This window comes from Daucus carota, chromosome 4, assembly GCF_001625215.2.
Source record: "Daucus carota subsp. sativus chromosome 4, DH1 v3.0, whole genome shotgun sequence".
Classification (NCBI taxonomy): domain Eukaryota; kingdom Viridiplantae; phylum Streptophyta; class Magnoliopsida; order Apiales; family Apiaceae; genus Daucus; species Daucus carota.
In genome coordinates this window covers 11072835-11100076 of record NC_030384.2, presented here as the reverse complement: position 1 = coordinate 11100076, position 27242 = coordinate 11072835, and the positions used below count along the sequence as shown (strand labels likewise).

Sequence of the window (27242 nt, the reverse complement as noted above, 5' to 3'; positions counted from 1 at the left end):
AAAGGGATGATCACTGCTCCAAATCCTTTCCCTTGGAAGTTGTGTCCTTGATGATTCAGCAGTATTATCATTAAGCTGAAGTGTATGACTAGTTGATCCACCAGCTCCCCCTGAGTTGCTGCCAGGTTGACTTGTTGATCCACCACTAGCATCAGTGGAATCTCCAGCATTATTGCCATTTCCTCCACCATTGCCTGGATCATTATCATCATTGTTTTCATCACCTGTTGCAGCCTCAGGTGGCACATCATCATCTGAATCAGAATCTGGATAGTTGTCAAACTTCAGAGATTCAAATGGATTGGCAGATTGTAAACTTGGTAGTTTAGTGTCGTCAAATGTTACATTGACACTAACTTTCACTAACAGAGTATCAATTACAAAAAATCTATAAGTAGTATTAGTATAACCAACAAAAATTGCATTAGATGCCTTTGGCTCAAATTTGTTCAAGTTCTCTTCACCATCCTTGAGAACATAACACTTGGCTCCAAAGACATGAAGATGTTTGACATATGGTTTCTTGTTGTTATACAGATGAAATGGAGTTTTCATATGATCCTTGTTGATCAAAGTTCTATTCTGGGTATAGCAGGCAGTAGACACAGCTTCAGCCCAAAAGTACAGTGGAAGCTTTGCTTCAGCAATCATAGTCCTTACAGCTTCAATCAGTGTACGATTCTTTCTTTCGACGACTCCATTCTGCTGAAGAGTCCTTGGTGCTGAATACTGCCTTCTAATTCCCTTTGCAGAGTAAAAGTTGATTAGAGTTTGATTCTTGAATTCCGTGCAATTATCTGACCTTACAGCTTTCACTGGCACACCCTTATCCAATTCAACTAACTTTATATGATCAATCACTGTCATCGGGGTCTCATCCTTAGAAGCCAGGAAGTAAACCCAAGTAAATTTTGTGAAGTCATCCACAATGACTAAGGCATATCTTCCTCCTTCAATTGATGCAACATTCACGGGGCCAAACAAATCCATATGCAGTAAATGAAGTGGATTTGTAATGGTGTTGATGGTCTTGCCTTTGTGAGATGCTCTCTTCGCTTTTCCTTTCTGACAAGCTTCACAGAGATCATCAGTTGAGAATTCCAGGGAAGGCAAACCTCTCACTAGACCTCTCTTGGCTAGAGAGTTCATGGTTTTGAAGTTGAGATGTGAGAGTTTCTTATGCCATAACCAACTATCTTCAGCAGACGCTTTGGCGTAGAAACAGTGAACTTCGTTTCCTGTTCCTGAAGACAAATCAGCTACGAATATATTGCCTTTCCTTATGCCACATAGTGAAGGATGCTTATCCTTGATATGTTTAATGATACATATCTCTTTTTCAAAATGAACATAATATCCTTTGTCATAAAACTGACTGACACTCAAGAGATTATGTTGAAGTCCTTCAACTATAGCAATTTCTGTTCGCAGAAATCTACACGCAAGCGCACGTGATCACAAGTAATATATTAAGTTCGATCCCACAGAGACTGGTGAATTAAGAATACGCACCTATGCAACAATGTATGATCAATTTTCACTGCCAAGACAATTAACAAGGATGGTTTCTTTTATACTAATAACTAAATTTACTAATCAAATTCAGAATAGGAAAACACATGGGATTCTAACTTCATTATCGAATTCATCTAGAATTGAAATTACTGATTAACATGCGACTGTTGATCCTAATCAGACAACACGGAAGTAATACATGCCAACTCTCGTTGCACACATATCATACCAATCAAAATCCGCAATTAAGACAGAAATCTCATGGACACCAACAAAGCTCAGACCCTATATCTCTATAGCGGTAGTGTAAGCAGAGAGGTTTAATAACAAGTCGTCTATCGTGATTACACAGGGTGATAAAAATAGTTCAAGTCTACCACAAATTATGCTTCATTCACATAATCCTATGTTTACATGGCATAGTTCTAAATTCAATCATCCACTCTCGCTTCAGAAAGAATTAACAAACAACTCAGAAGTTAGCTACGCTTCTAAGAAGAATAAGCACGGCTCATGCAAAGAAATCAACGTACGCCACAAAATCACATAATTAATATTCGTTACTAGACTACATCGATAAATCCATTAGAATCCCATGAAGGCGGTTAGTTCATAATCGAACTAATCGACATCATGGGTTCTAATGAAAACATGATAAATAAAAGACAAGAATTAAACGGAATAAAAATGCTTGAATAAATTATAAAGATCACACATTACAGATTTGATGTTCACGATCTCGCTCGAAACTGTCACTTCCTCGCGAAGAACGATCCAATACAAACTGATAATGTCCTTGATTACTAGAGAAAAAAAATTGAATAATACGATATTCTACTACTCTAAAACTACTTGGAGGCTAGGGTTTTACACACGAGAAATTAAATTACATTGACCAAGTCAACCGGGCCTCGACCGCTGCGAAAATCCATCAGAAAAGCTGTAAAAATCGGCCCGGGGAAGTTCTGCTGGGCGCGGCCGCGCTAAACTAGCGCAGGCGCGCTAGTTGCAGCAGTCTGTAGCGCGGGCGCGCTAACAAGTAGCGCGGGCGCGCTACTGTCTGTCTTGGCAGCTCCGTTTCTTCGTTTCTCGCTCGTTCTCGCGTGCATGTCCTTCCTCGCTTCTAGTACCACTTCCGTAGGTGATCACGGTTGCATTTAGCATATGCAACAAGCCCTTTAAACCCCTAGATAGCTCTAGTGGACGAGTGTGCTCTCGTGAGGGTTTGTAGAAGATATACCCACAAAATCCCAAGTCGCGATGAATCCACAATTCTCTATTCTTGCAAATAATGCACCAAAACCAACCTAAAATGATAGAAAATCACTTCATCACCTCAACTCGTGACCTGCACAGAAAAACAATAAAAACACATCAAAAGACACTAAACACTTAAGTACAATCAACCAATTTAAGTGGAAATGAAGGCCTATAAGTGTGTATAAATACCACTTATCACACCCCCAAACTTAAACTGATGCTTGTCCTCAAGCGTCAACGACACTATACAATAATACAATGCAATGCGTGAATGCAACTACGTGATGAATGAGTAAACTATGAAGTAATTGCCTTGCCAATCATAATACCTCAGATTGTGCTAATGTTCTCGAATTTCACTTCTCTCGCTACCAAGTTAATTACTCTTCTATTTACAAGTGTGGAGTGCCCGTGTGTGCAAGCATGCTCTTTTATTGAGACAAGACAAAAACTACTATTCCCACAGAATCCCAATCAAGAATCGTAAAAGTTTAAAACTAACACCCCGTCACTCAAGTCCAACTAAAATCCAAGGTCCCAAAGAATGTCCACACCCTTCTATTTTATTCACTATATTATTTTTTTTTCTTTTTATTGGTGATTAATTGCTTGGTCTAAGGTCAGAGCGCTTCGCAGTGTAAATGCGTTACGAACACCACAAGACTTCACACACCAATTATTCACTCTATTCTAGTGGTTTATTTAACCGTGCAATGGTTGAGATCCCTAAAGATTTATGCACTAGTACCCATGTAGCGAGCGTTGGGTCAACAATCCCAAACCACGAAGGGCTTTAGGTTGTTAGGCACAAAGTCCCCTCAGACTTAATTACTCGAGTACTAATGAGCTCAACCTAGTTAATTCTACCACTTATTTTTTTTAGTGAATTTATTTACTACTTTTTTTTTTCTTTTTTTTTTTTTCTAGAAAGGTATATCTACTCCTCAGTTCCCCCAAACTTAAGATTTACAGACCTAAGCTGAAGGATGCTCAATTCAATCCTAGAATTCATGGAATTTCGTCTAAATCCTATCTCAAGAACATATGTGAATTACAATTTCCAACACAAGCAATTTTCAAGTACTAACCTAGCAATGCAATTGAAACTACTAATCAAGAACTACGCACATAACTCATCATAGGCAATTAGCTTGGCTTAACTTCATAATTCATGCAGATGCTCGTGATACTAACTACGACAATTACCACTAAACATGTAAAATAATAAAAAAAAATGAGAAAAATAAAAAAAAAATGTGAGAAATAATCAAAGCAAAATAAAATAAACGTGAACTACATGAACTAACTAACACATGCAATAATAAACAAAATTACAATAACATGCTCTTCCTTAGATTACCACCCCCAAACTTAAAATTTTCAATGTCCCCATTGAAAGCGGTAAAAAGGCTAGAGCGAACACGTACCTAATCGGAGTCATCCCCCTCCTCTGCCGGAGGTGAATCCGGTGGAGGATATTGCTTAGGTTTAAGAAATGGGGTATCCACTTTCTCAAACAAAATCTCGCCACCACAAATAAAATCAAGAGCATCAAATATTGTCTTTGTCCTGTAGAAAGTCTCCAAACAAACGTTAGTAAACTTAATTGTCACTTCAAGAAGTAACCATTGATCGACATTTATACTTTCAGAGAACTTTGTGATAAAACAACGAAAAAATTCACATCCATTAAAGGACCGAACTCCTTCGACTTTCACACAAGGTGGAGGCTCGGGTGGTGGTTTTTCAGAACTCTTCACTTTCACAGGAGTCATAAGAACTTCTTGGCCTTTCATGTCACTGAATAAAGAGATGAAATTGCTATCCTCTTTTTCCAAGAGTTGAAGTGTAAGAGCCTTTTGGACTGGATAACCCACCAGATTTTGTGTAAGATCATCTTGGACAATCATCATGTCAGCTTTAAAACATGTACTCTCAAGTATAGGGGTAGAGGTTGGATTGAAAGCCAAATTTTCAATATCAGAACATGGAGCAACCTTGATTGAGCTAATCCCCTTCAGGAAATGTAATTCAAGCACACCTGGTGTAGGAGAAACTACGATCAACTCGATATTGCTTTTTTCACGCACCTCATCATCGCCCACACGGTCCATAACAACAACTTCATCGATTTTGCCGTCAGCGACACGATCTTCCTCTTTATTAATAGGCACATCATCATCCCAGGTCGAAAAACTATCACAATCTCCATCATTTGTAAGAATGGTAGCATTTATGTCATCTTCAACTTGGGTGGCTATAAGTGGAGAAGAATCGGGTTGTTCGACAGTAAAAGAACTAGCTAACCGCTCAAGTCGAGCCTCCATCATCAGTTGTGTAGCCTTGAGTTCCTTAAGCGTCTTGTTTATGTTTACCAACATATCATATACCTCATTTGTTTGATCAGAAAGCACTTCTACAGTGGGTTGAGGAACCTGTAGATCTTGTACTTGAGGATATTGATACTGTTGAGATTGTGGTTGCTCATATTGAGGCTGATAATACTGTTGCTCAAACTGATCATATTGTTGCATTGGAGGTTCTTCATAACATTGTTGCTGAAATTTTTGTTCTTGAAATTGATGTTGACCATGATATGGGAAATCACCAAAATTGTTGTCCATGTAAGAGAAATCTGGTTGATCCATCCATTCTTGATCATAAGAATTAGAATACTGATTGTACTCATATCCTTCTTGATAATTATATCCATGTCCCGACTGAGTATTCTGAGAGTTGAAGTGGTTATAAGAGCATTCATAACTATAGTGACCCTGAACACCACAAACTTGACAGAAGCTGTATGTTGTAGGGGCAACTTGTGACATCTCATCGACACTCATCGGATACAAGGTCGGCTCTGTAGCTTTCGACGAATATGCCTCAACTATGGAAGATAGAAGTGCAAAGGTATCGACTTCTTCCATTGTAACCCTGTAACAGCACAAACACAGCCAAGAACGCAGTAAAAGCTACCTCACTTGGAACTGAAGTCCCAAGGAGGCAAAGGAAACATTATAAATAACTAAACAAAAACAATAGATACAACAACAACTAAGAAAAGTGAGAAAAGAATCCGAGTCAGTGAATTTTAATGCACACTGATGACAAGTACGTAAACTAATTAATTAACACCGAGTCCCCGGCAGCGGCGCCAAAAACTTGTTCGCAGAAATCTACACGCAAGCGCACGTGATCACAAGTAATATATTAAGTTCGATCCCACAGAGACTGGTGAATTAAGAATACGCACCTATGCAACAATGTATGATCAATTTTCACTGCCAAGACAATTAACAAGGATGGTTTCTTTTATACTAATAACTAAATTTACTAATCAAATTCAGAATAGGAAAACACATGGGATTCTAACTTCATTATCGAATTCATCTAGAATTGAAATTACTGATTAACATGCGACTGTTGATCCTAATCAGACAACACGGAAGTAATACATGCCAACTCTCGTTGCACACATATCATACCAATCAAAATCCGCAATTAAGACAGAAATCTCATGGACACCAACAAAGCTCAGACCCTATATCTCTATAGCGGTAGTGTAAGCAGAGAGGTTTAATAACAAGTCGTCTATCGTGATTACACAGGGTGATAAAAATAGTTCAAGTCTACCACAAATTATGCTTCATTCACATAATCCTATGTTTACATGGCATAGTTCTAAATTCAATCATCCACTCTCGCTTCAGAAAGAATTAACAAACAACTCAGAAGTTAGCTACGCTTCTAAGAAGAATAAGCACGGCTCATGCAAAGAAATCAACGTACGTCACAAAATCACATAATTAATATTCGTTACTAGACTACATCGATAAATCCATTAGAATCCCATGAAGGCGGTTAGTTCATAATCGAACTAATCGACATCATGGGTTCTAATGAAAACATGATAAATAAAAGACAAGAATTAAACGGAATAAAAATGCTTGAATAAATTATAAAGATCACACGTTACAGATTTGATGTTCACGATCTCGCTCGAAACTGTCACTTCCTCGCGAAGAACGATCCAATACAAACTGATAATGTCCTTGATTACTAGAGAAAAAAAATTGAATAATACGATATTCTACTACTCTAAAACTACTTGGAGGCTAGGGTTTTACACACGAGAAATTAAATTACATTGACCAAGTCAACCGGGCCTCGACCGCTGCGAAAATCCATCAGAAAAGCTGTAAAAATCGGCCCGGGGAAGTTCTGCTGGGCGCGGCCGCGCTAAACTAGCGCAGGCGCGCTAGTTGCAGCAGTCTGTAGCGCGGGCGCGCTAACAAGTAGCGCGGGCGCGCTACTGTCTGTCTTGGCAGCTCCGTTTCTTCGTTTCTCGCTCGTTCTCGCGTGCATGTCCTTCCTCGCTTCTAGTACCACTTCCGTAGGTGATCACGGTTGCATTTAGCATATGCAACAAGCCCTTTAAACCCCTAGATAGCTCTAGTGGACGAGTGTGCTCTCGTGAGGGTTTGTAGAAGATATACCCACAAAATCCCAAGTCGCGATGAATCCACAATTCTCTATTCTTGCAAATAATGCACCAAAACCAACCTAAAATGATAGAAAATCACTTCATCACCTCAACTCGTGACCTGCACAGAAAAACAATAAAAACACATCAAAAGACACTAAACACTTAAGTACAATCAACCAATTTAAGTGGAAATGAAGGCCTATAAGTGTGTATAAATACCACTTATCAATTTCTTCTATGATGATCCTTCCAACTTTATACTTGCCATATCCAACAGTACGACCCTTGCTATTATCAGCAAAAGTTACTGTAGGTCCAGTTGCCTCTCTAACTTCTGTCAGTAGGGATCTATTGCCAGTCATGTGCCTTGACGCTCCACTGTCAAGCACCCAAACAACTCGAACAACTCCACTGGCACCCTGCAAAAGACAACTTGATTAAACCTTCTTTGGGACCCACACTTGATTGGGTCCAACAAACTTAAAGAATTGATTTCTATCAGGTAATACAACAGAGCCTCTTGGACTGATACTTGGTTCTGATTTGACTGAACTTACTTCCTTAACAACAGCCTTATAGACCTTGGTTTTAGGCTTTGGAACATAAGTCTCCTTCCTAACACGAGGAGGACTAACAGTCTTTGATCTAGCATGCTTGTTGTTTGTGTGTTGTTTAGGTGATGTGTTTTCATTTTTAGCATGCAAATTTCTAAAATAAGCAGACATCATATTGAAAGCACAAGTCATACAATTATCAACACTACAAGATTTATGACATGCATCAAAATCAGGAACAACAGGAATATCAGTCACAGTAGTAGGAACATCAATAGATTCTACTCTAACCTTGTTAACAGATTTAAGGTTCTCAGTAGAATGACATCTATTGTTCTTGTTAGGCTTGTTGAATTTAGTTCTCTAAAAGTTGACACCTAAACCAGCTTTAGGCAACCTAACATTGCCTTTCACTTTGATTTGTTTCAGTGATGTCAGGATCTCAACTCTCTTTTCATTACTCTCTTTCATTTTAAGGTCTTCCTGTTTAAGTTCATATTTAATGAAAAACAGGAGTTTCTAACAGAGGTTCAGCTTCCGAGGATTTAAACAAAGGTTGATGGGAATCTTTCAAAACAAAAGTAATTCCTCTCTCCTTGGCACTCTTCTTAAAGGGAGTAATGTTACTAGCCTTACCTACAGATTTCTTATAGTCAAAACCTATTCCAATAGTTCTCTTGATCTCTTGTTTATCATTAAGCTCATGACTATAGTGGAGGCATCCTTAAAGGCTTTACTTTTCACTTTCTCTTCGTCTAGCTGAAGTCTTAAAGCAATCTTACCTTTCTCTAGAACTCTGACTTTAGCATATTGTAATCCTAAATCCATAGTCAGTTGTTCAATTTTAGGTTTTAATACTTTCATCTCATTCATCTTATAAGCATGAATATCTAAAACAAAAGTATCAATGTTAAGATTGGCAGCTTTCAACTTTTTAATAGCATCATCTCTTTCTAGTCCTAATTGCATAAAAAGTTTAGGGCATGTAGGATCTACCTGAAAGCTTCCAGCAGGAGGAGCTGAAGATGATCCAGCATTAGCCATTAGAGCAACATTCCCAATGTGCTCTTCTTCTTCACTATCTGTATCATCCCAGCTTTTCCCTTCTGCCAGATAAGACTTGCTCTTAAAGCTTTGACCTCCAGAAGTACCCTGATGCTTTCTCACTAAGGCATCATACTTCTGCTTCAGCTCGTCGTACGAATCCTTTCTCTTTCCTTGAACCTTGGGCTGCTTGCACTCAGTTGCAAAGTGTCCCGGTTCACCACTGTTAAAGCATTTGAACTTGCTTCTATCCACCATCCCAGTCTTGTATCCTCCTTTGCTTGTAGAAGATGAGTAACCTCCTTTTTGAAACCTGTTAGCAGTAGGTTTGTACTTGTAGGAGGGGTTCTTCTTGAATATCATGTTTCCAAATTTCTTGGCAAACAGTGATAGAGATTGATCTTCTAACTGTTCTAGCTCTTCTATTGTATAGAACTCCTCATCACCACTGGAAGAAGCAGTCTGACCCATCTCAGGTACAACAAATTCCTGAATGGCCTTAGAAGGAACAACAACATCCTTCTTTTCTTCCGGTGTAGGTGATTCAACAACTAGAGCTCTTGAATGGTTCAGTGTTTTACCCCAGCCATATCTCTCCTTACTCTGAACTTGCTCGAGTTCATAAGTTTTCAAAACTCCGTAGAGTTTTTCCAGAGAAATCTCACTGAGATCTCTACTTTCCCTGATAGCAGTGATTCTGTGTTCCAGATGTTCAGGAAAGGTTAAGAGAAACTTCATGTTGACCTCTTTCTTGTCGTAGTATTTCCCATTCAGATTTAAGTTATTTATCAAATTATTAAGTCTGATAAATACTTCTGAAATCCCTTCTCCGGGATTGGAACCAAACTGTTCAAACTGAGCCGTCAGTATCTCTTTCTTGTTCTCTCTTACTTCCTCTGAGCCTTCGTTGATAATCTCTAATGTATCCCAGATTTGCTTCGCGTTCGTACAATTAACAACAGCATTATACATAACAGGATCTAGAGATTCTACTAAGATCAGTTGAAGAGTATCATCGAAGTTCATTTGTTCATTCTCTTCATTTGTGTACTCAGAAGGATATTTTGGAAGTGTCTGATGAGGTATTAACACACCATCCTCTTCGTATGCTAATATGACATTCATCGGAGTAGAAACACCTTTGTTCAGAATCCCGGTGTATTTTCTGTTCGCAGTGCGGAGGAATAGTAACATGTGCCTCTTCCATAGGCCAAAGTGTTCTTTGCTGAACGGTGGGATTTTAATGCTACTAATCTTTTGTGTAGTCATGTTTAAGGATTCGAAGTGAATAGTGTTTGGATGAGATTTGGATTTTTGAAAGAAAAATATTTTAAATCAAAATTAATTTTTTGAATAAAATTAATTCGAATAAAAAAAATTTGGACGTTACAGAGTGTGTATAGGATCTGATACGGAATAATGGTATCAACCTCGCTCTGATACCAATTGTTAAGTCCTGAAACGATTGTAGAAGGGAGGGGTTGAATACAATCGTCACTAAAAATCGGGGCGGAATAATCTGATTTGAATTAAACTTGTTAATCAGATTTTAATTAATTAATATAACAATGTTTTAAGTCGTTATATAATTAATATGGTTCGTTTTAATGTCCACTAAAGTTCGTAGAATAAATTTGACAGGATGTATTCTAGTTTAGTGATTAAAACAACCGAGTGATCAAAGCACAGAAAACTGTGGACATAACGAATAGCAAGTTACTAACAACTTGAAAGTTTACAATGCAATGAACACTTTACAAATGAAGAAGTGAGGCCATATTTAAAGGCAAATCACTTGGATCTAGGTATGACAAAGAAAGGAATGACTTTCTAGCTTAGGAATGACATTACAAAGCAAAGCCATGCCAAACACTAAGAAGGAATGACATAATAACACAAAGCCATGCTAAACAAAGGGAAGAAAATGACTTTTTATGAGAAAGCCATACTGAAAAACTCGGTATGACTTAATCAGACTTGGCCTTCAAGTGTCATTCGGTATGACATACGCAACCAAAGCCATATGAGTCCATTCGGTGTGACTTTGCTAAGTCATACACACATAACTCGTGTGACAGAAGGAAAAGCCTGCCAAATAGACACGGTATGACTTTGTTGAATAAAGTCATACCGAAATCATAAGTCAGCTGGAAGAGCACGGTATGACTTTGTTTAATAAAGTCATACCGAGCTATAATTGTATATAAAACAGATTTATTATATATATAAATATTCAATAATTACTCACTTAATTATATTAATCATATAAATTCATAAATTAAATTAATTCGAAGGTGAATCAATTTAATAAATAAATTATACAACTAATTTAATTATTTTGATAAGTGAAATAATTAAAGGAATACTTATAAAATAATATTCCTTCAGCAGCAGGGACTCCAGGCTTGATTAAACTTTGTAGATCTCTGTCTTAATTGAACGGCCACTTGTAGTTGATGAAGAACACTTAATCTGAGTAGCTGACACACAAATGTACTGTCTGGTTCATCTGTATCTAGCTGAATTAAATATTCTTTATCAAATAAACATTGGAGACGTGGCTTGTTCGTCGAGTCTTTGTGTTCGTAGTTCTTCTTCATAAGTAACAGTAGTATGGAATCTTCTGAATAAATAAAGTATTAAAACTTTATACCTTCTGGACTTTTGGACGTGCCACAAAAGATTATTTGTACACTGAGGCTTGAACATATTAATGAACTTCTTCCAGTGGTGTGCAGCAGCATCCTGAAATTCTTCAGACATATAATTTCAATAAATCACTTGACGTTCTTCGTACAGATTCCTTCAACAGTACTTGCTATTTACCTTGATTTCTTATCAGAGTTGAGTTGGTACCTCTTTAATTACAAATAGGCTAAACATATGCCTTTCAGTATGCTCTGGAAGATGAAGAGCCTTTCGAACTATTTCAGGAGAGACAAAGTACTCCTGACCTTCACACTGACAGGTGAGGGATGGTGAGCCATGGTGACCACCATCGTTATACTTTGATGTACGCCAGAAAGTGAGAACTTGAGCATGCGATATAGACTCCGGTTGAGTCAGAGCGTACATGAGCGTACTCGTGGTTATTCTGTTATGTTTGGATTCCACGTGGTTTATCGTGGCTTTGTTGTAAATCACGAGGGTTGATCGTGATAGTTTTTATCTTGTAATTCAATTTGTAATTGTTTTAGATTACGATCTGATGTAATAGAATAGGCTAATTCGTCTGTACAAGTTTGTATGTAATTGTTTAATCAACGGGGCTGCAAGAAACAGAAGTTTTCCGCTGTTTCGATCTGTTTTCGGGGGTGCTTCGCTGTTTTGGCCGTAACTTTTGCGTACGATGTCCGACGCTGTTTAGGCCGTAACTTTTGAGGATTCTTCCGGTTGGGATATTTTTTCAAGGCATTCTGACGCTGTTTAGGCCTCCAAACGGGCTGTCGAAGATTTTCGGAATTTTTCGAAGGATGAATTTGAAGTTGTTTTTACGGGGCCATAATAGTGGATGTGTTTTTATTATGATTTACATAATTCTACCTTTTCTTGATTATTGTTATTATGTGTTTCTTGTCTATGTTATGCCATGTGATACTAACCCTTCGCATGCTAGAATGACATGGACATAGGGATGTTTTTATTAATGCTTTAATCATGATAGTATGCTGCTATGTTATGTGTTCTTTGTGTTGCTATAACCATGGTAGTATAAATGTGGACTTCGAAGAAATAACATAAGGCGATGCATCTAGATTAAAATCCTCAAAGTAAATTCTAAGTGGGAGAGGGAATTAATATGAGATTAAATCCCATGGTCTCCATCATTGTTTGTATGTAATTTAACATAAAGACGAATATAAATTATATATACGTCACCCACCGTGACATGTAATTTATGGTGTCTAGAATGTTATAGATATTACTAGAACAAACTTCTTAAATTAATACGAATAAATACGAATTTTCTTTATTTCTGATATGGGGCGATTTGTAAGGCTTATGGGTATTAAGTGAGACTGATGTGACTCCTCCACTGCCTAGAAATCAAACCATTGACGAATATTGAATTGAAGTATATATTCTATTCAAAAAATATTGGAAGGTATACATGCCACCCATCGTGGCGTACCAAGTTCCATAGATTTCGGATAATTTAAGATTTGATGATGGTATACACTTAGCTATGAAAAATAATATAGACCACCCCAACGTGGCTTATTGTTTAGTAATAGGACCGAAGTAACATTTAAACAAATTTAGGTGGTATACATGTCACACATCATGACGTACCAGAAACTTATGGTGTTTAAATGTTAGTGCATTTAATTTTAATAATTGTTATAGGAACCAATAGGCCTTAATATTTGATGCACCCTTATTTATTTGTAATGTGATTTTTTTTTCATGCATGATTCTGAGGATAAAATGGGATTTAATCCACTGTTCACCATACTTAAGGATAACAAACTTACCAGACCTAACTATATTGAATGGAAACGTAATTTGGACATTGTGTTGACTGCTGAGGAGTGCAAGTTTTTCACTTATGAACCCAAGCCTGATCAGCCTGCTGCTGACGCTCCTGATGAGGAGAAGGAGTATTATAAGCGGTGGATAAAGGCTGATGAGATGTCACGATGTTACATTCTAGCAGCAATGTCGGGTGTTTTGCAGCATCAGCATCAGGCTATGGCCATTGCTTCAGATATGCTCTTTAATCTCAAGGAACTTTTTGGAGATCAGAATAAGGCTGCTAGGCAAGTAGCCATGAAGGCTTCAATGAACACTCAGATGGTTGAAGGTTCGCCTGTAAGGGATCATGTTCTCAAGATGATGTCACATCTGAATGAGATAGAGATCCTTGGTGCTAAGCTTGACGGGGAAACCCAGATTGACATTGTCCTTATGAGCTTGCCCAAGAGTTTTGAGCAGTTCCGCTTGAATTACAACATGAACAAGAGGCAGTATAGTCTTGCGGAACCGCTGACAGAACTTCAGGGAGCTAAAGGATTATTTCGGCAGAGTGTTCAAGTGAATATGGCTGAGAAAGGTTCTTCCTCTAAGCCGAAAGGTTCTTCCTCCCTTGGCAACCAGCCTTGCTTTATTTCTGGTGATTATCCCCTCACTGTCAGTTTTGTTTCTGAACACCCACTTCGTACCAACAATAGATCTGTTCTTTGGTCTTGGTACTAGAGTCTAGACTTTATTTCTCTCGAATTCATTTAGCTCTTCTTGCTTTTTGTCACCCAATCAGCATCTTGAAGAACTTCTTCCACTTTCTTAGGTTCTGTCTGAGATAGAAATGAGTGAAAGAGACATTCATTTGATGTAGCTGTTCTAGTCTGTACTCATGCATCTGGATTTCCAATGATTAGATCTGGTGTATGAGACTTTGTCCACTTTTTTGCATGTGGCAGTTGACCTCTAGAACTGGATTCTCCCCCATAATCCATGCTGTCTCCATAGGCATTCTGATTTTCTGATGCTCCCCTTGAGGGTATGTTCTCATTATCCTCTGATATGGATATATCAGAGTCTGGTGAACTTGCATCAGAGGATGTATTTTCTGATAATTCCTCATTATTTTGATCCATATTTTCATTGTTAAAATGCTCCCCCTCAACATGTGCTTGAGGTTGTTGACTTGGATTAACAGACTCTGGTATAGTTTCAGAGTTAGAGTTTATCGAATCAGAGTATGCTTCTTCATCTTCAAATCTCAGCTGGTCATGATCAGTGAAGTCTTCCAGTCCAGTTATTTTCTTATCTTCAAAAGATACATGGATAGATTCCATGACCACTCTTGTTCTCAGATTATAAACTCTGAAGGCCTTAGTTGACAGTGGATAACCAACAAAAATTCCTTCATCAGCTTCCAAGTCAAATTTGGTCAACTATTCAGGATGACTTTTGAGAACAAAACTTTTACATCCAAATACATGAAATTATTTCAGATTTGGCTTTCTACTATTAACCATCTCAAATGGTGTTATCCATGCCTATTTATCAGAGTTGCGTTCTGTGTGAAGCAAGCAGTCTACACAGCTTCAGCCCAAAAATAAGTTGGCAGTTTTGCTTCTTCCAGCATGGTTCTTGCAGCTTCTATTAGAATTCTGTTCTTTCTCTCCACTACACCATTTTGCTGAGGTGTTCCAGGTACAGAGAATTCTTTCTTAATTCCATTTATTTTACAGAACTCTTCCATTTTTGAATTCTTGAACTCAGTGCCATTATCACTTCTGATGATCTTTACTGCATCTTTAGAAATTTTGTCCAGTTGCTTGACATGCTCAACCAGAAGAGAGGATGTCTCATCCTTACTATGTAGAAAGTATACCCATGTATATCTGGTGTATTCATCAACAATAACCAGAGTATATCTTTTCTTTGCGATGGACATGACATTTACTGGCTTGAACAGATCAACAGGCAGCAGATGATAAGGCTCAAGAATTGAAGACTCAGTTTTACTTTTGAAAGAAGATCTTATCTGTTTTGCTTTTTAACAAGAATCACAGAGTCCATTTGGTGTAAATACTGATTTGGGCAGTCCTTTTACAAGATCCTTCTTAACTAATTCATTTATGTTATTAAAGTTCATGTGAGAAAGTTTCTTGTGCCAATTCCAGCTGTCTTCAACACTAGCTCTGCCTAGAACGGAAATTGCAGAGTTATTAGAGTTTAAAGAGAGCTTGGTTTCATAGATATTTCCATGTCTGTATCCCTTTAGAACAACTTTCCCGGTGCTTTTGATAACAACTTCACAATGTTCTTGAAAGAAATTGAATTGATATCCTCTGTCACGGATTTGACTTATACTCAGCACATTGTGCTTAAGTCCTGAGACCAGAGCTACAGATTCAATGATGACATTTCCAAGATTGATGTTGCCATATCCCAAAGTTTTCCCTATGTTGCCATCTCCATAAGAAACATTTGGGTCAGCCTTCTCCACAAATTCTGATTGCAGGGCCTTATTTCAAGTCATATGTCCTGAGCATCCACTGTCCAGAACTAGGATGTTTTTCCTGTTGCCCTGCAATCACAAAGACCACTAATGGTTAGTTTTAAGGACACGGACTTGCTTGGATCCTTTGGCCTTGATAAGTTTGTTAACACTAGCAGCGGAAGATTTATTAGAGTTTAAATCAGAGTGTGTGCTAACCGACTTTTTATCAGAGTTTGTATTTGAGAAAGCAATCTTGGTTCTATTCAAGGAAGGTTTCAATTCATAATAGTGATAATATACACTTTGGTATTCCTTACAAGTGTAGATGGAATGCCATAAACTACCACAATGAAAACAAGGATTCTCGGGTCTAAACCTAACAATCCTAGTCTTAACTTCTAATTTGGGAGACATAGTATTTATGTCCCTATTCTTCCTACAAAAAAAGCAAGATGGTTAGGATTTCCACAGTTATGACAAGTTTTCCTAGGAGCATTAGGGATAGGCATGTAGTTATTGCTTTTGTTTATACCTACTTTTCATTTCTGTTTTTCCTAGGTTCCTTAGCCTTGTTTTCTTGTATAACCTCCTTGGGCTTGTTCTTAAGCTGTTTCTGAGTCATTAAACCTATGCTTACTTGCTTGGGTTTATGAGACTTTGATTTGGTTTTGGTCTCTGATTTAGCAATTTCCTTTGTTGACTTTGTAGACTCTGCAACAAATCTCACTGGTGTAACATCAGGTTTCTCAATTTTCTTAACAAACTCTGGTTTTGATGACTCAGTTTCATCCCCTTTCTCAGTGTAACCTAATCCTTTCTTCCAGTTTCCACTACCTAAGATATTCTGAGTGGTTTTTATTGAATTTGTTCAGGTTCTTATTATTTATCCCTCCTTAGCATGTTCTGACTCAAAGAAAGGAATGTTTCTTTAATAATTCATTTTTAACAAAAACAGCATCATCCCTTTCTTTCTGAACTTCTAACATCTGGACTAATTCTTTCTTAATAAAATCATTTCTTTTATTGACATCTAAGATTTCAGATTTTAATCTTTCATTTTCTAAAGTATGATCTCTATAACTGATATGCAAGCTTTTAAGAAACAATCTTAATTCAGTTATATCTTTAGTGTCAAAAGCAAAAGTAGAATGAGGTACCTTGGTTTCAGCAGTCTCAGAGTTGTTATCAGTATTTGCCATCAATGCATAGCCAGTTTCTTCCTCTGAGTCTGATGTATCTGCCCAATTTCCTTTGTTGGTGATGAAAGCTTGTCCTTTGTCATTCTTGACCTTCTTGCATTTAGTTGCAAAGTGACCTTTTTCACCACAATTGAAGCAGGTAAACTTGGATTTGTCGACTTTTCCAGATTTTTCTTCCTTTCCCTCATTCTTCTTGAAACCTTTCCTATCAGAGTTTCTGTCTTTCCTTGTAAATTTCTTTCCCTTATTGAAGTTCTTGTATGCCATCTTCTTGAAACTTTTGACCATCAAAGCTGCCAGCTGCATCATCTCAGTGTCACTGTCCTCAGAGTCTGAGATATCGTAGTTTGTGTCATTATCAGAGTTTGATGACTCAGTATCATTTTTTGTGACATGAACTTTTCCTTTATTTTTCACAACAGCAGCCTCTTCTTGAACTTTCAGGGAAACAGGTTTGGGCTTTCCTCCATGTCTTTTACTCCTCTGTTCCATCTCAAGTTCATACGTCTTTAGCCTTCCATAGATTTCATCAATGGACATCTCTCCAAGATCATGATTGTCTCTTATGGTTGTTGCTTTCACATCCCACTTTCCAAGAAGAGCTAGTATGAATTTTAGGTTTGAATCTTCAGGGTCATATTCCTTATCCACCATGGATAAGCCATTCAACAGTTTAACAAGCTTGTCATACTGATCTGATAGTGATTCACCAGTCTTTGAATCAAAGTGTTCATACTCTTGAGTAAGTATGGTCCTTCTGTTTTTCTTGATGGCTTTGGTTCCTTGACATTCGGATTTCCAAAGCATCCCATATTTCTTTTGCAGTTTTGCATCCAATCACCCTGTTGGACATAGCATTGTCAAGAGCACAATGCAGTAAGTGCTTCACTTTTGCATCCTTGCTGATTGATGAGATATTTTCTTTGGGAATCATCTTCGTAGGTTCATCTCCAACTGCAACAGAGAGCTTGGTTGGCATGTGTGGACCATCATAAATCCTATCCAAGTATTATGGATCTCTAGCCTCCAGAATCATGACCATCTTCACCTTCCAGACAGGATACTCAGATGCCCTAAGGATCGGAACCCTAATTGACTCATATCTAATGTTTGAAGTTTGCGATTTTTCAAACATGATTGTGTGATAAAGATCTCACTGTAGGTATATCAACAGAGCTCACTCTGATACCACTTGTTAGGCCGAATAAGAACTCTATATAGATGTATATAGTGAACACAATCAATAACAAAACACAAGAATAATAGAATAAATTAACTAAACTCTTATTCACTTTATCAAAACTCAAACACAGTAGCTTACAAATACTCTCTTAGTGATATATACTTTATCAATAAGAGCTGATAGGTTACAAGAATATTAATCTCGATGCTTAACTCTTCTAGAGTAAACCCTAAGCTGTGTTTATATATACACAGTTACAGATATCTACTGATTGATTCTACAGTGATCTACTTCCTAAAATAAATCAATCATTAGTTATATTCTGTTGTCCTGAGTTGTGCAGTCTCCTCAATATTTATCTACCTTGTTTATCCAGATCTTCTCCTAGAAATCAGGCGCCTACAAACTCTGATCTTCGTAAACTCTGATACAGCTTGCAGTCCTTAAACTCTGATTTCCGGTTAAACTCTGATATGCATTCCTGTAAACTGAACAAGTCAGTTAGACATGACATCATCAAATATGTAACATAAACTACACAAGTGAAGTGAAGAATCAAATACTAATCAGAAGCATCAACGGATGAAGAATAAAGACATTGTCGATTGCTATCTCAACTCATCAACACTTATGCTCATAATAGGCTATCAATTGATACACTCAAGAAACCATCAAAGGTTGTTCTATCAATTATCAGTTGAGGCCAGGGTTCTATACATTATCAATTGACATCTACAAGGCAAGTAGAAGGACAAAAGTCACATGGGTTGATTTGAAAAGTGTTGTACCAGTTTTGGAAGCTCAACTATAAAGGGTTTGGTCACATATTGAGAACATCGATGCTTACCATTTCAAGCAAAGAAAAAAGAATTTCAGTTTCCAAATCTTCTGCCACGTCCAAAAAGTTTTATATTTGTATTTGTAAAAAAGAAGAGTAGAAGTATGCTTTTGCAGGCTAGTATAGTCATACGTAGTTTGTATTAGAATATATTCACAATGTAATGCTTCATTTCAGAGTAACCAATACATCAAGAACTCAACAACAACTGAGATAGATTAGGAAGTAAGATTTGTAAAGTTAGCTCTTCAACTTCTTTGTAAGCAGACAAGTAGATTTCTTGGGTGGTTTTCAATATAAAAATCCTCAGGTGGACAAGACAATCCACCTGATATTTTGAAAAGCATTGTTCTTAATTTCGGTTTAGTTATTTATCTACTCTTGTGTTTGAATACAATATGTTTATGAAGAGAAAGTTCAGAAATTTAGATAGATTGTATTCAACCACCCTTTTACAATCTATACCCATTGTTTGTATTGTTAAATAACAATTGGTATCAAAACGAGGTTTCTCACATACAAGAAGTTAAAGATCTTTAACAATCAACAATGGGAAATGTTACATATATGATGATATCATGTCTAACTGACTTGGTTAGTCTTAGATTACGTTATCAGAGCTTTCTCTGGAAATCATAGTTTGCTGACGACAGAAGATATCATATGTGATATACATAGAAACAGATCCTCAAAAGAAGAAAACAAGTAAGAACATCGGATTGATGACAAAAGGTCAATTCAGGAAGAAGCTAGGTGAAGTGACAGGAAGACCTGAACCTAGAACAACTCCTATAAGAAATAGGAATGGCAAGCAAGGAATAGGCAAAGCAAATAACTATGAATATATTCCTTTTGCACCAAGGAAAAATGTTATAATTGCAATCATATTGAAAGAAAAACAAGAAGAAGCCAAAAGTCATACATAAATTAAATGTAGTTGGTAGAACAATGAAACTTAAACAAGAAAATCCATGTCTTCACTATGGCAGTTATAATTGGAATTCTCTTAACTCTTGTTTTGATTATCATGATTTATATTAAATTACTATGATCCTCTTCCAAAATTTTATGGATGTGCAGGAACTGATAAAACTTTCTATGACAAACATGCCTCATTATCTACTAATGCCAATAAATCAGTTAATGATAGGACTGATAGTTATAAAACATGTGGTACCAAGAAAGTTTATATTGTTAAAAATAGTCAACATCTCAAAAGGATCCAACAAGTATGGATTCTCAAAACTTCTAACTAATCAGTATTATTGACTGCAGGGTTCAAGAAGCCGAAATTTTCCTAAATAATGGAAGCTCAAGGTTTAATGAATATGTTAAAACCCTGTTGTCAAAGCTGGAGAGTATTCAAGCAAGAGATGCTCTAAAATCTGAAGAAAAGATGAGTATTTGGGCAGATCCAGTGGTTGAGAGGGAGGAAAATGAAAAAGCCAATCAAGAGAAAAATGAAGTGGTAATTCAGTTACTGATGACGTATTACACACTGATGAAGCATCAGGATACAAATAATATTATCAATAGTGATGTGAGCAATACTGATGAGACCAATACTGATGAGGCTGATACTTACGAAGCTGCTAAAGAAGCCATCAATGCAAAAGCTGAGGGGGAGGAAATTACTTTAAAATTTTCTTAAATTTTAAAAGTATATTTTGATGAATACTTCAACTAATGATGGAGAAGATTTGATTTACAAAAGGATGGTAATGATATTTCTTTCAGTATTTATTTACACAAATAGATTTGTTATAAAAGACTGAATGTGATATATGTGTTATCGTTTACTCTTGGAAATAACAGATTTTTTTAAGAGTCCTTATTAATCTTTCATAGAGTCGTGTATATTAATGAATATAGCCTTTAATAAAACACTATTTCGATAGAAACTCTTAAGATACCCTCGTCTCCTTCAGCTATATATAGACCCTCAAATCTCATCGTATAGTCATGCTCTGAAAGATCTCCAAACCCTGATAACCACAATGGCCTATAGATACCTCTACCATGGTAAAAATGGAGCTTACCTCCAAGTTAGAATCATCTTCAAGGGTAGTATTTACTACGACCCCTTCGCACTCAAGGTGCATATGAATGATCAGGTTTTCAATCCTGATGAGTTTCCTGATGAACTTGCTGACACCCTTTCGTGGGGAGATTTTTTGGACCTCCAGTTCTTCAAATTGAATGCTCGTCTTGAAGAAAGACGAAGAGAGGAGGAAATAGAACGCCGACGCATCGAAGCTCTAACGTTAAGAGAGAACATTATCTCTCTTTCCGACTTTATGTCGAAGATCTACCACCGGAGGGAGTTGATGTAAAAATCTCCGAAGGAAATTAATCTTATCTCCGAGTCCGAAGAAGAAGACAAGGAATCCTCAAGTTCTTAGAAGATTAGGTTCCTTAGTTTTTCTTTTTAAAACATCCAAAACACCATCTACATCAATGGTAAATGTTAATAAATCTTCTTGGTGCACGATGTACAAATATCTGGTGTCCTGGAAACCATATGTACAAACAACTAGTATCCTGGAAACTACTATGTTTGCTTATCATTATAGATTCAACCTCTATTTAGAAGCTAAGCACTAGTGTAAGTCTTAGATTATGATGTAATCGATTAGGATTATTCAACTAAATCAGTTCAGTTTAATCATGTAATCATCTTAGTTTATTAATGGAATGAAATTTTATTTTGATGATTTTGTTGTGTGAACTGTTTAGATAATTTGTTTGATTATATTGTTGAAGCTGTTCGTATTCTACTTTAATGCATATTATATGCCGTAATTGTAGGGAGAATTGTTATAAATAAATGGATAGTAGGCCGCACCCAGGGGCTGTAACTGCAGAGAAATATGGTGAAATGAGTATGTTTAAGGGATGAGCCTACAAAAGACCGAACAAAGAGGCCGGAATAAAGGAATTTTGTCTAGCTAATGCCCGGAGAAAGTGTCACAAAGGTTAAACGTGCCTCTCTTTAGAGTGTAAAACTTGTGAATCCGAATCCCTTTACAAGGTTCCTACATACCCTATTTATAAGGATCAAGCCCATGTAGTTCTTGATAAGTGTTGCCAAGAGATAAGCTCTTCTCCCCTTTAATTTGGGATAAAGCAGCCTTTTTGTCATAGTTATTTAAGGAACCCCACCCCGAGTAAACCACTTGAAGCGTTCATAGTTATTGTATATCCGATTATATGCATATGACATGTATATACGTAATAATTATCCTTGAAATAGGAATATTTATCCTTTGATTAATGGATAAAGGATGCTAAAACACTCCCAATCCATCTCTATTTCTTCCCCCTAGAAACAAGGAAGAATAGTGCTAGCATGACTCTACAAGGCTTCTGCCCAGGCGGGTGCAACCCTGCCAGCTACAGCCCTACAACTACGACCCGGGGTGCACCTAGTGGTAGCCCTTAGCGACAGTAGCCCTCAGAACTCTATTAGACGAAGCCCAATCCTGATGGTAGCCTTCCTTATATCTCCAAGGCAAGCCTATAGGCTTGCTTATACGATCCAGGGGTTCACCCATCCATGGTGAAGCCCCAATAATGTTTCACCAAACAGTCCAAATAAGGCTCAAATAATGTAATGGGCTATAAAATAAGCCCAGGGGGATTTTATGGCACAACATATTTCACTTTAATTTGAAATTTTTACGATGATATTTAAGTTGTGTTGAGTAGCGAAGTACAATTCAAGATCACAATTTGAAGACTAATCAATACGATTATCGAGAAAAGAAAAACTGATGAAAACGGAGGCAAAACTAATTATCTGTAAAGAAGGTCAAATCTCAATTAATGATATATTGTGACTTCTACTGTGACTAAATTATTTATGTTTACTGTACTTTATAGAAAGAATTCGATTTTAATTGAACTTTATGTTTATATTGTAGGAACAATCGGACCTTGGTCCTGCGTTTTATGATACTAATTTAAAGTTCGAACAGAATATTAACCTTAATCGCTACGGCGCAAGCGATTCAAATCCACGTCTTCTACTGTATTCCTTGATTCTCCTTGGACGAAGTGTGGCCTTCGATCTCCCAAGGTGTGCCTCTCCTTAAAGCTCCGAAAACCCAAAACCCTAGCTGTCTCCTTGAGAAAAACGTCTGCCTCTCTCTGACTCTAGGATTAATTCGTTTTGGTGTGTTTTTCAGCTTTAGGAGAACGAGAATATATATAGGCTACAGCAGGGATCATGGATCATTAGGTCAGGCCTTCTAATGATATTCCGGGCCAGGCCCAATGTCATTAAATATTAATTCTATCCACTAAAGAACTAATATTTGCACTACCTTTCCTAATTCCGTAAATTAATTATTTAATTCGGCTCCCATATTAATTGCTTATAAATTCCCCATGTTTAAGATAACGCATGTCCATTAATTAAATTAATTTCTGACAATTAATTTAATTAATATCTTTTATCCTTGATCATCCACTCAACCTTATAATTATGCAAGAACAAATCTGCCTGCAGGACTAAAGCATAATTATCTTTATGAGCTTTCAAGAGGACATCATCACCCGAATATATTTTTCGGACACGGTTTCCTTTTATAGTCAATATCCCACTCTGTATATAATGTCATTGCCCAATACATAAATTCGTAATTTAAAATAAATTACTTAATTTATGAGTCAAGGCATGTGCATTAAATACAAGTGTCAATCACTATATCCGGATTAAGAACTTAAGCATTAATAACATCATAGAATCTTAGTTCTTTATTGTCAGAATTAAAGAAACAATTATTCTACTATTTTGATCCCGTTCAATATACACAAAGTATATAAGTATTATTCAATAGTCAAGATAAACTATTTCCAAATAATACTTCAGCCGTTCCAGTGGTTTGTCTAACACCACCTCGACTGTGAACCCTTATTATATTATATAAGGAGTCTGACAATCTAATCTTCTGCTATCCCATTTGATACTAGATTGTCTACAATATATAATATACAGACAATGTGAAAACATGCATTGAAGATTCTCAAATAATTGTTATATACTTCAAACGAATATTTCAGTATAACCCTAACAATCTCCCACTTATACTCAAGATATTCTTTGAGTATATCAGTGTCTATTACAAGCAATCCACTACCAACTATATATAACTATGTGACAAAGTATCTGACTCCTATCGCTTCCACGTGCTCCTGAAAAGCCTTAGCTGGTAAGCTCTTCGTGAAAGGATCTGCTCGGTTATCCTTTGATGCTATATCAGCCACAATGAGATCTCCTCGCTTAACGAACTGTCGTATGAGGTGATACTTACGCTCTATGTGTTTCGCTGCCTTATGGGCCCGTGGTTCCTTGGTATTCGCCACAGCACCAGTGTTATCACAATAAATCGTGATTTGCTGTGGCAGATTAGGAACCACATCCAAATCCAGCAGGAAGTTTCGGAACCATATAGCCTCTTTGGCTGCCTCCGAGGCTGCCACATACTCGGCTTCCATGGTTGAGTCTGCGATGCATTTCTGCTTCACACTCCTCCATATTACGGCTCCACCTCCCAAAGTAAAAACACATCCCGAGGTGGACTTTCTCTTATCCTTATCCGTCTGGAAATCCGAATCGGTATATCCCAGAGGCAATAAATCAGAGGACTTGTAAACCAGCATATACTCCTTAGTCCTTCGCAGGTACTTGAGTATTGCTTTTACGGCACTCCAATGTTCCTGTCCTGGGTTTGACTGGTATCTGCTAACCATGCCTACGGCAAAGCAGATATTAGGCCTCGTACATAACATTGCATACATTAGGCTCCCACATGCCGAAGCATAAGGAACTGCCTTCATGTTCTCTATCTCCTTAGGTGTCGAAGGACACTGCCTCTTTGATAGAGTAACTCCATGTCTGAAGGGTAAATTACCCTTCTTGGAGTCCTGCATATTAAAACGAGCTAATACGTCATCTATGTAGGGCTCCTGAGATAAAGCCAACATCCTTTTCTTGCGATCCCTTATAAGTTTGATCCCAAGGATGTATGCTGCTTCACCTAAGTCCTTCATTTCAAATTGTTTGAACAACCATGCCTTTATTGAAGACAACATCTTAACATTGTTTCCAATGAGTAAAATGTCATCAACATAAAGCACTAGAAAAACCACTGCATTTCCCTCACATCTCTTATACACGCATGCTTCGCTTGGACATTGATCAAATCCATATGACTGGACTGCCTGATCAAAGCGAATGTTCCAATACCTAGAAGCTTGTTTAAGTCCATAAATGGACCTCTTCAGCTTACAAACAAGATGCTCTTGGCCTTCTTTAATGAATCCCTCTGGTTGCTGCATATAGATGGTTTCCTCAAGATTTCCATTAAGGAAAGCTGTCTTGACATCCATTTGCCAAATCTCATAATCGAGATGAGCTGCTATAGATAAAAGAATACGGATTGACTTAAGCATGACTACTGGCGAAAAGGTTTCCTCATAATCGATACCTTCTTTCTGAGTATACCCTTTCGCAACAAGTCTTGCTTTCCAGGCTTTCACCTTTTTGTCTGATCCCCTCTTTTTCTTGTAGACCCACTTACATCCAATAGGTTTTACACCTTTGGGTGGTTCCACGAGCTCCCAGACCTGATTAGAATACATTGATTCCATCTCAGAATCCATTGCCTTTTGCCAAAGACTTGCATCTTTGTCTTGTATTGCCTCTTCGTATGTCCGGGGATCATCATCATGTTCACCAGAGACCAAGTCCGAAGACTCTCCCAAAAACATGAATCTGTCGGGCTGTCGAACAACCCTCCCACTACGACGAGGAATTGGTGCGGTATTAGTGACCGGTTGCACAGTCTGCTGTGGTTGTTCTACTTGTACTACAGGTTCATTATTCGTCCCTCCCACTAATTCCTCTAAAACGATACTACTCTTGGGTTTGTGATTCATTATATAGTCTTCCTCTAAGAATCTTGCATTGGTGCTAACAGTGACATCCCGATCCTTAGGACTATAAAATAAATAACCTTTTGTTCCCATGGGGTAGCCTACAAACAGCTTTACTTCTGTACGAGATTCTAGCTTAGTCGCGTTCTTGTTCAGCACATGTGCTGGACAACCCCATATCCGAATGTGTCTCAGACTCGGTTTGTCCCCGGTCCACAATTTTAAAGGGGTTTTAGGAACCGACTTAGAAGGTACTAAGTTCAGAAGATAAGCTGCTGTTTCTAAGGCATGTCCCCAAAAGGACTTGGGTAAATCCGAATAACTCATCATCGATCTAACACTCTCTAAAAGAGTCCGGTTCCTTCTCTCTGCTACACCATTCTGCTGGGGTGTGCCTGGTGCAGTCAACTGGGATTCTATCCCATTCTCTGATAAATATTCCCTGAATTCCCCAAGCAAGTATTCGCCACCACGATCAGATCGTAGTGACTTGATACTTTTATTATGTCGCTTCTCCGTTTTAGCTTTGTACTCTTTGAATTTCTCAAAGCACTCAGACTTACGGCGCAACAAATAAATGTATCCATATCTAGAATAATCGTCAATAAAAGTGACGAAATACTCATAACCACCTCTTGCTTGGATATTCATAGGTCCACATAAATCAGAGTGAACCAATCCTAACACTTCTTTGGCTCTATTCCCCTTTGCCTTGAAAGGCCTATTGGTCATTTTACCTTCCAAGCAGGATTCACAAACTGGAAATGGCTCCACTGCCAATGAGCCTAAAGGCCCGTCTACTACCAGTCTTTGAATCCTCCTCAAGTTAATATGACCTAATCTCAAGTGCCAAAGATATGTTTGGTTCAAACTAGAAGGTTCCTTTCTTTTATTAGAGGTAGAAGATGTGTTATTCAATACCCTATGTTGTAGTTGCAGTGCGGGTTGACTAGGATTAATTATATACAAATTGTCTTGCAATGTACCAGAACATATAATCCGTTTATTCATCATAATAGAAACATTACGATCCAAACAAACATTATAACCATCCATAGCAAGTTTAGAAACCGAAATCAAATTCCTTCTAAAAGAAGGTACATAAAGACATTGTTCAAAACCAAAATCCTATCAGAACCAAAAGATAAATGAATAACTCCTACTGCAACTACTGCTACTTTCGTAGCATCTCCCATGAACACGTAGATCTCACCATCTCTAAGCATTCTGGATTGCTGGAACCCCTGCATAGAGTTACAAACATGATCAGTG

General features: G+C 37.5%; 2 protein-coding genes across 2 annotated transcripts; one reads left to right on the top strand and one right to left on the bottom strand.

The window, feature by feature from the left end:
- Nucleotides 1-13287: 13287 nt before the first annotated feature.
- On the top strand, nucleotides 13288-14055 carry LOC135152173 (uncharacterized). The gene is made up of 2 exons (XM_064092007.1): nucleotides 13288-13671; nucleotides 13795-14055. Exons 1-2 carry the CDS (start codon nucleotides 13288-13290, stop codon nucleotides 14053-14055), a joined length of 645 nt encoding a protein of 214 aa, XP_063948077.1.
- Nucleotides 14056-14899: 844 nt separating this feature from the next.
- Nucleotides 14900-17989, bottom strand: LOC135152172 (uncharacterized). Its single transcript, XM_064092006.1, has 6 exons — nucleotides 17852-17989; nucleotides 16765-17724; nucleotides 16348-16655; nucleotides 16156-16247; nucleotides 15401-15822; nucleotides 14900-15352 (listed from the first exon to the last, which is right to left on the bottom strand). The coding sequence occupies exons 1-6, from the start codon at nucleotides 17987-17989 to the stop codon at nucleotides 14900-14902; spliced, it is 2373 nt and encodes a 790-aa protein (XP_063948076.1).
- Nucleotides 17990-27242: the final 9253 nt, after the last annotated feature.

Bases quoted from the DNA above. Each gene is read 5' to 3' on its own strand.
- LOC135152173 (XM_064092007.1), top strand. From the start codon at position 13,288: ATGGGATTTAATCCACTGTTCACCATACTTAAGGATAACAAACTTACC. The intron at 13,672-13,794 runs GTAAGGGATCAT...AGTTTTGAGCAG, and splicing joins AGATGGTTGAAGGTTCGCCT to TTCCGCTTGAATTACAACAT.
- LOC135152172 (XM_064092006.1), bottom strand. From the start codon at position 17,989: ATGCCAACCAAGCTCTCTGTTGCAGTTGGAGATGAACCTACGAAGATG. The intron at 17,725-17,851 runs GTGATTGGATGC...TTTGATTCAAAG, and splicing joins ACAATGCTATGTCCAACAGG to ACTGGTGAATCACTATCAGA. The intron at 16,248-16,347 runs GTAGGTATAAAC...CTTTTTTTGTAG, and splicing joins AGGAAAAACAGAAATGAAAA to GAAGAATAGGGACATAAATA.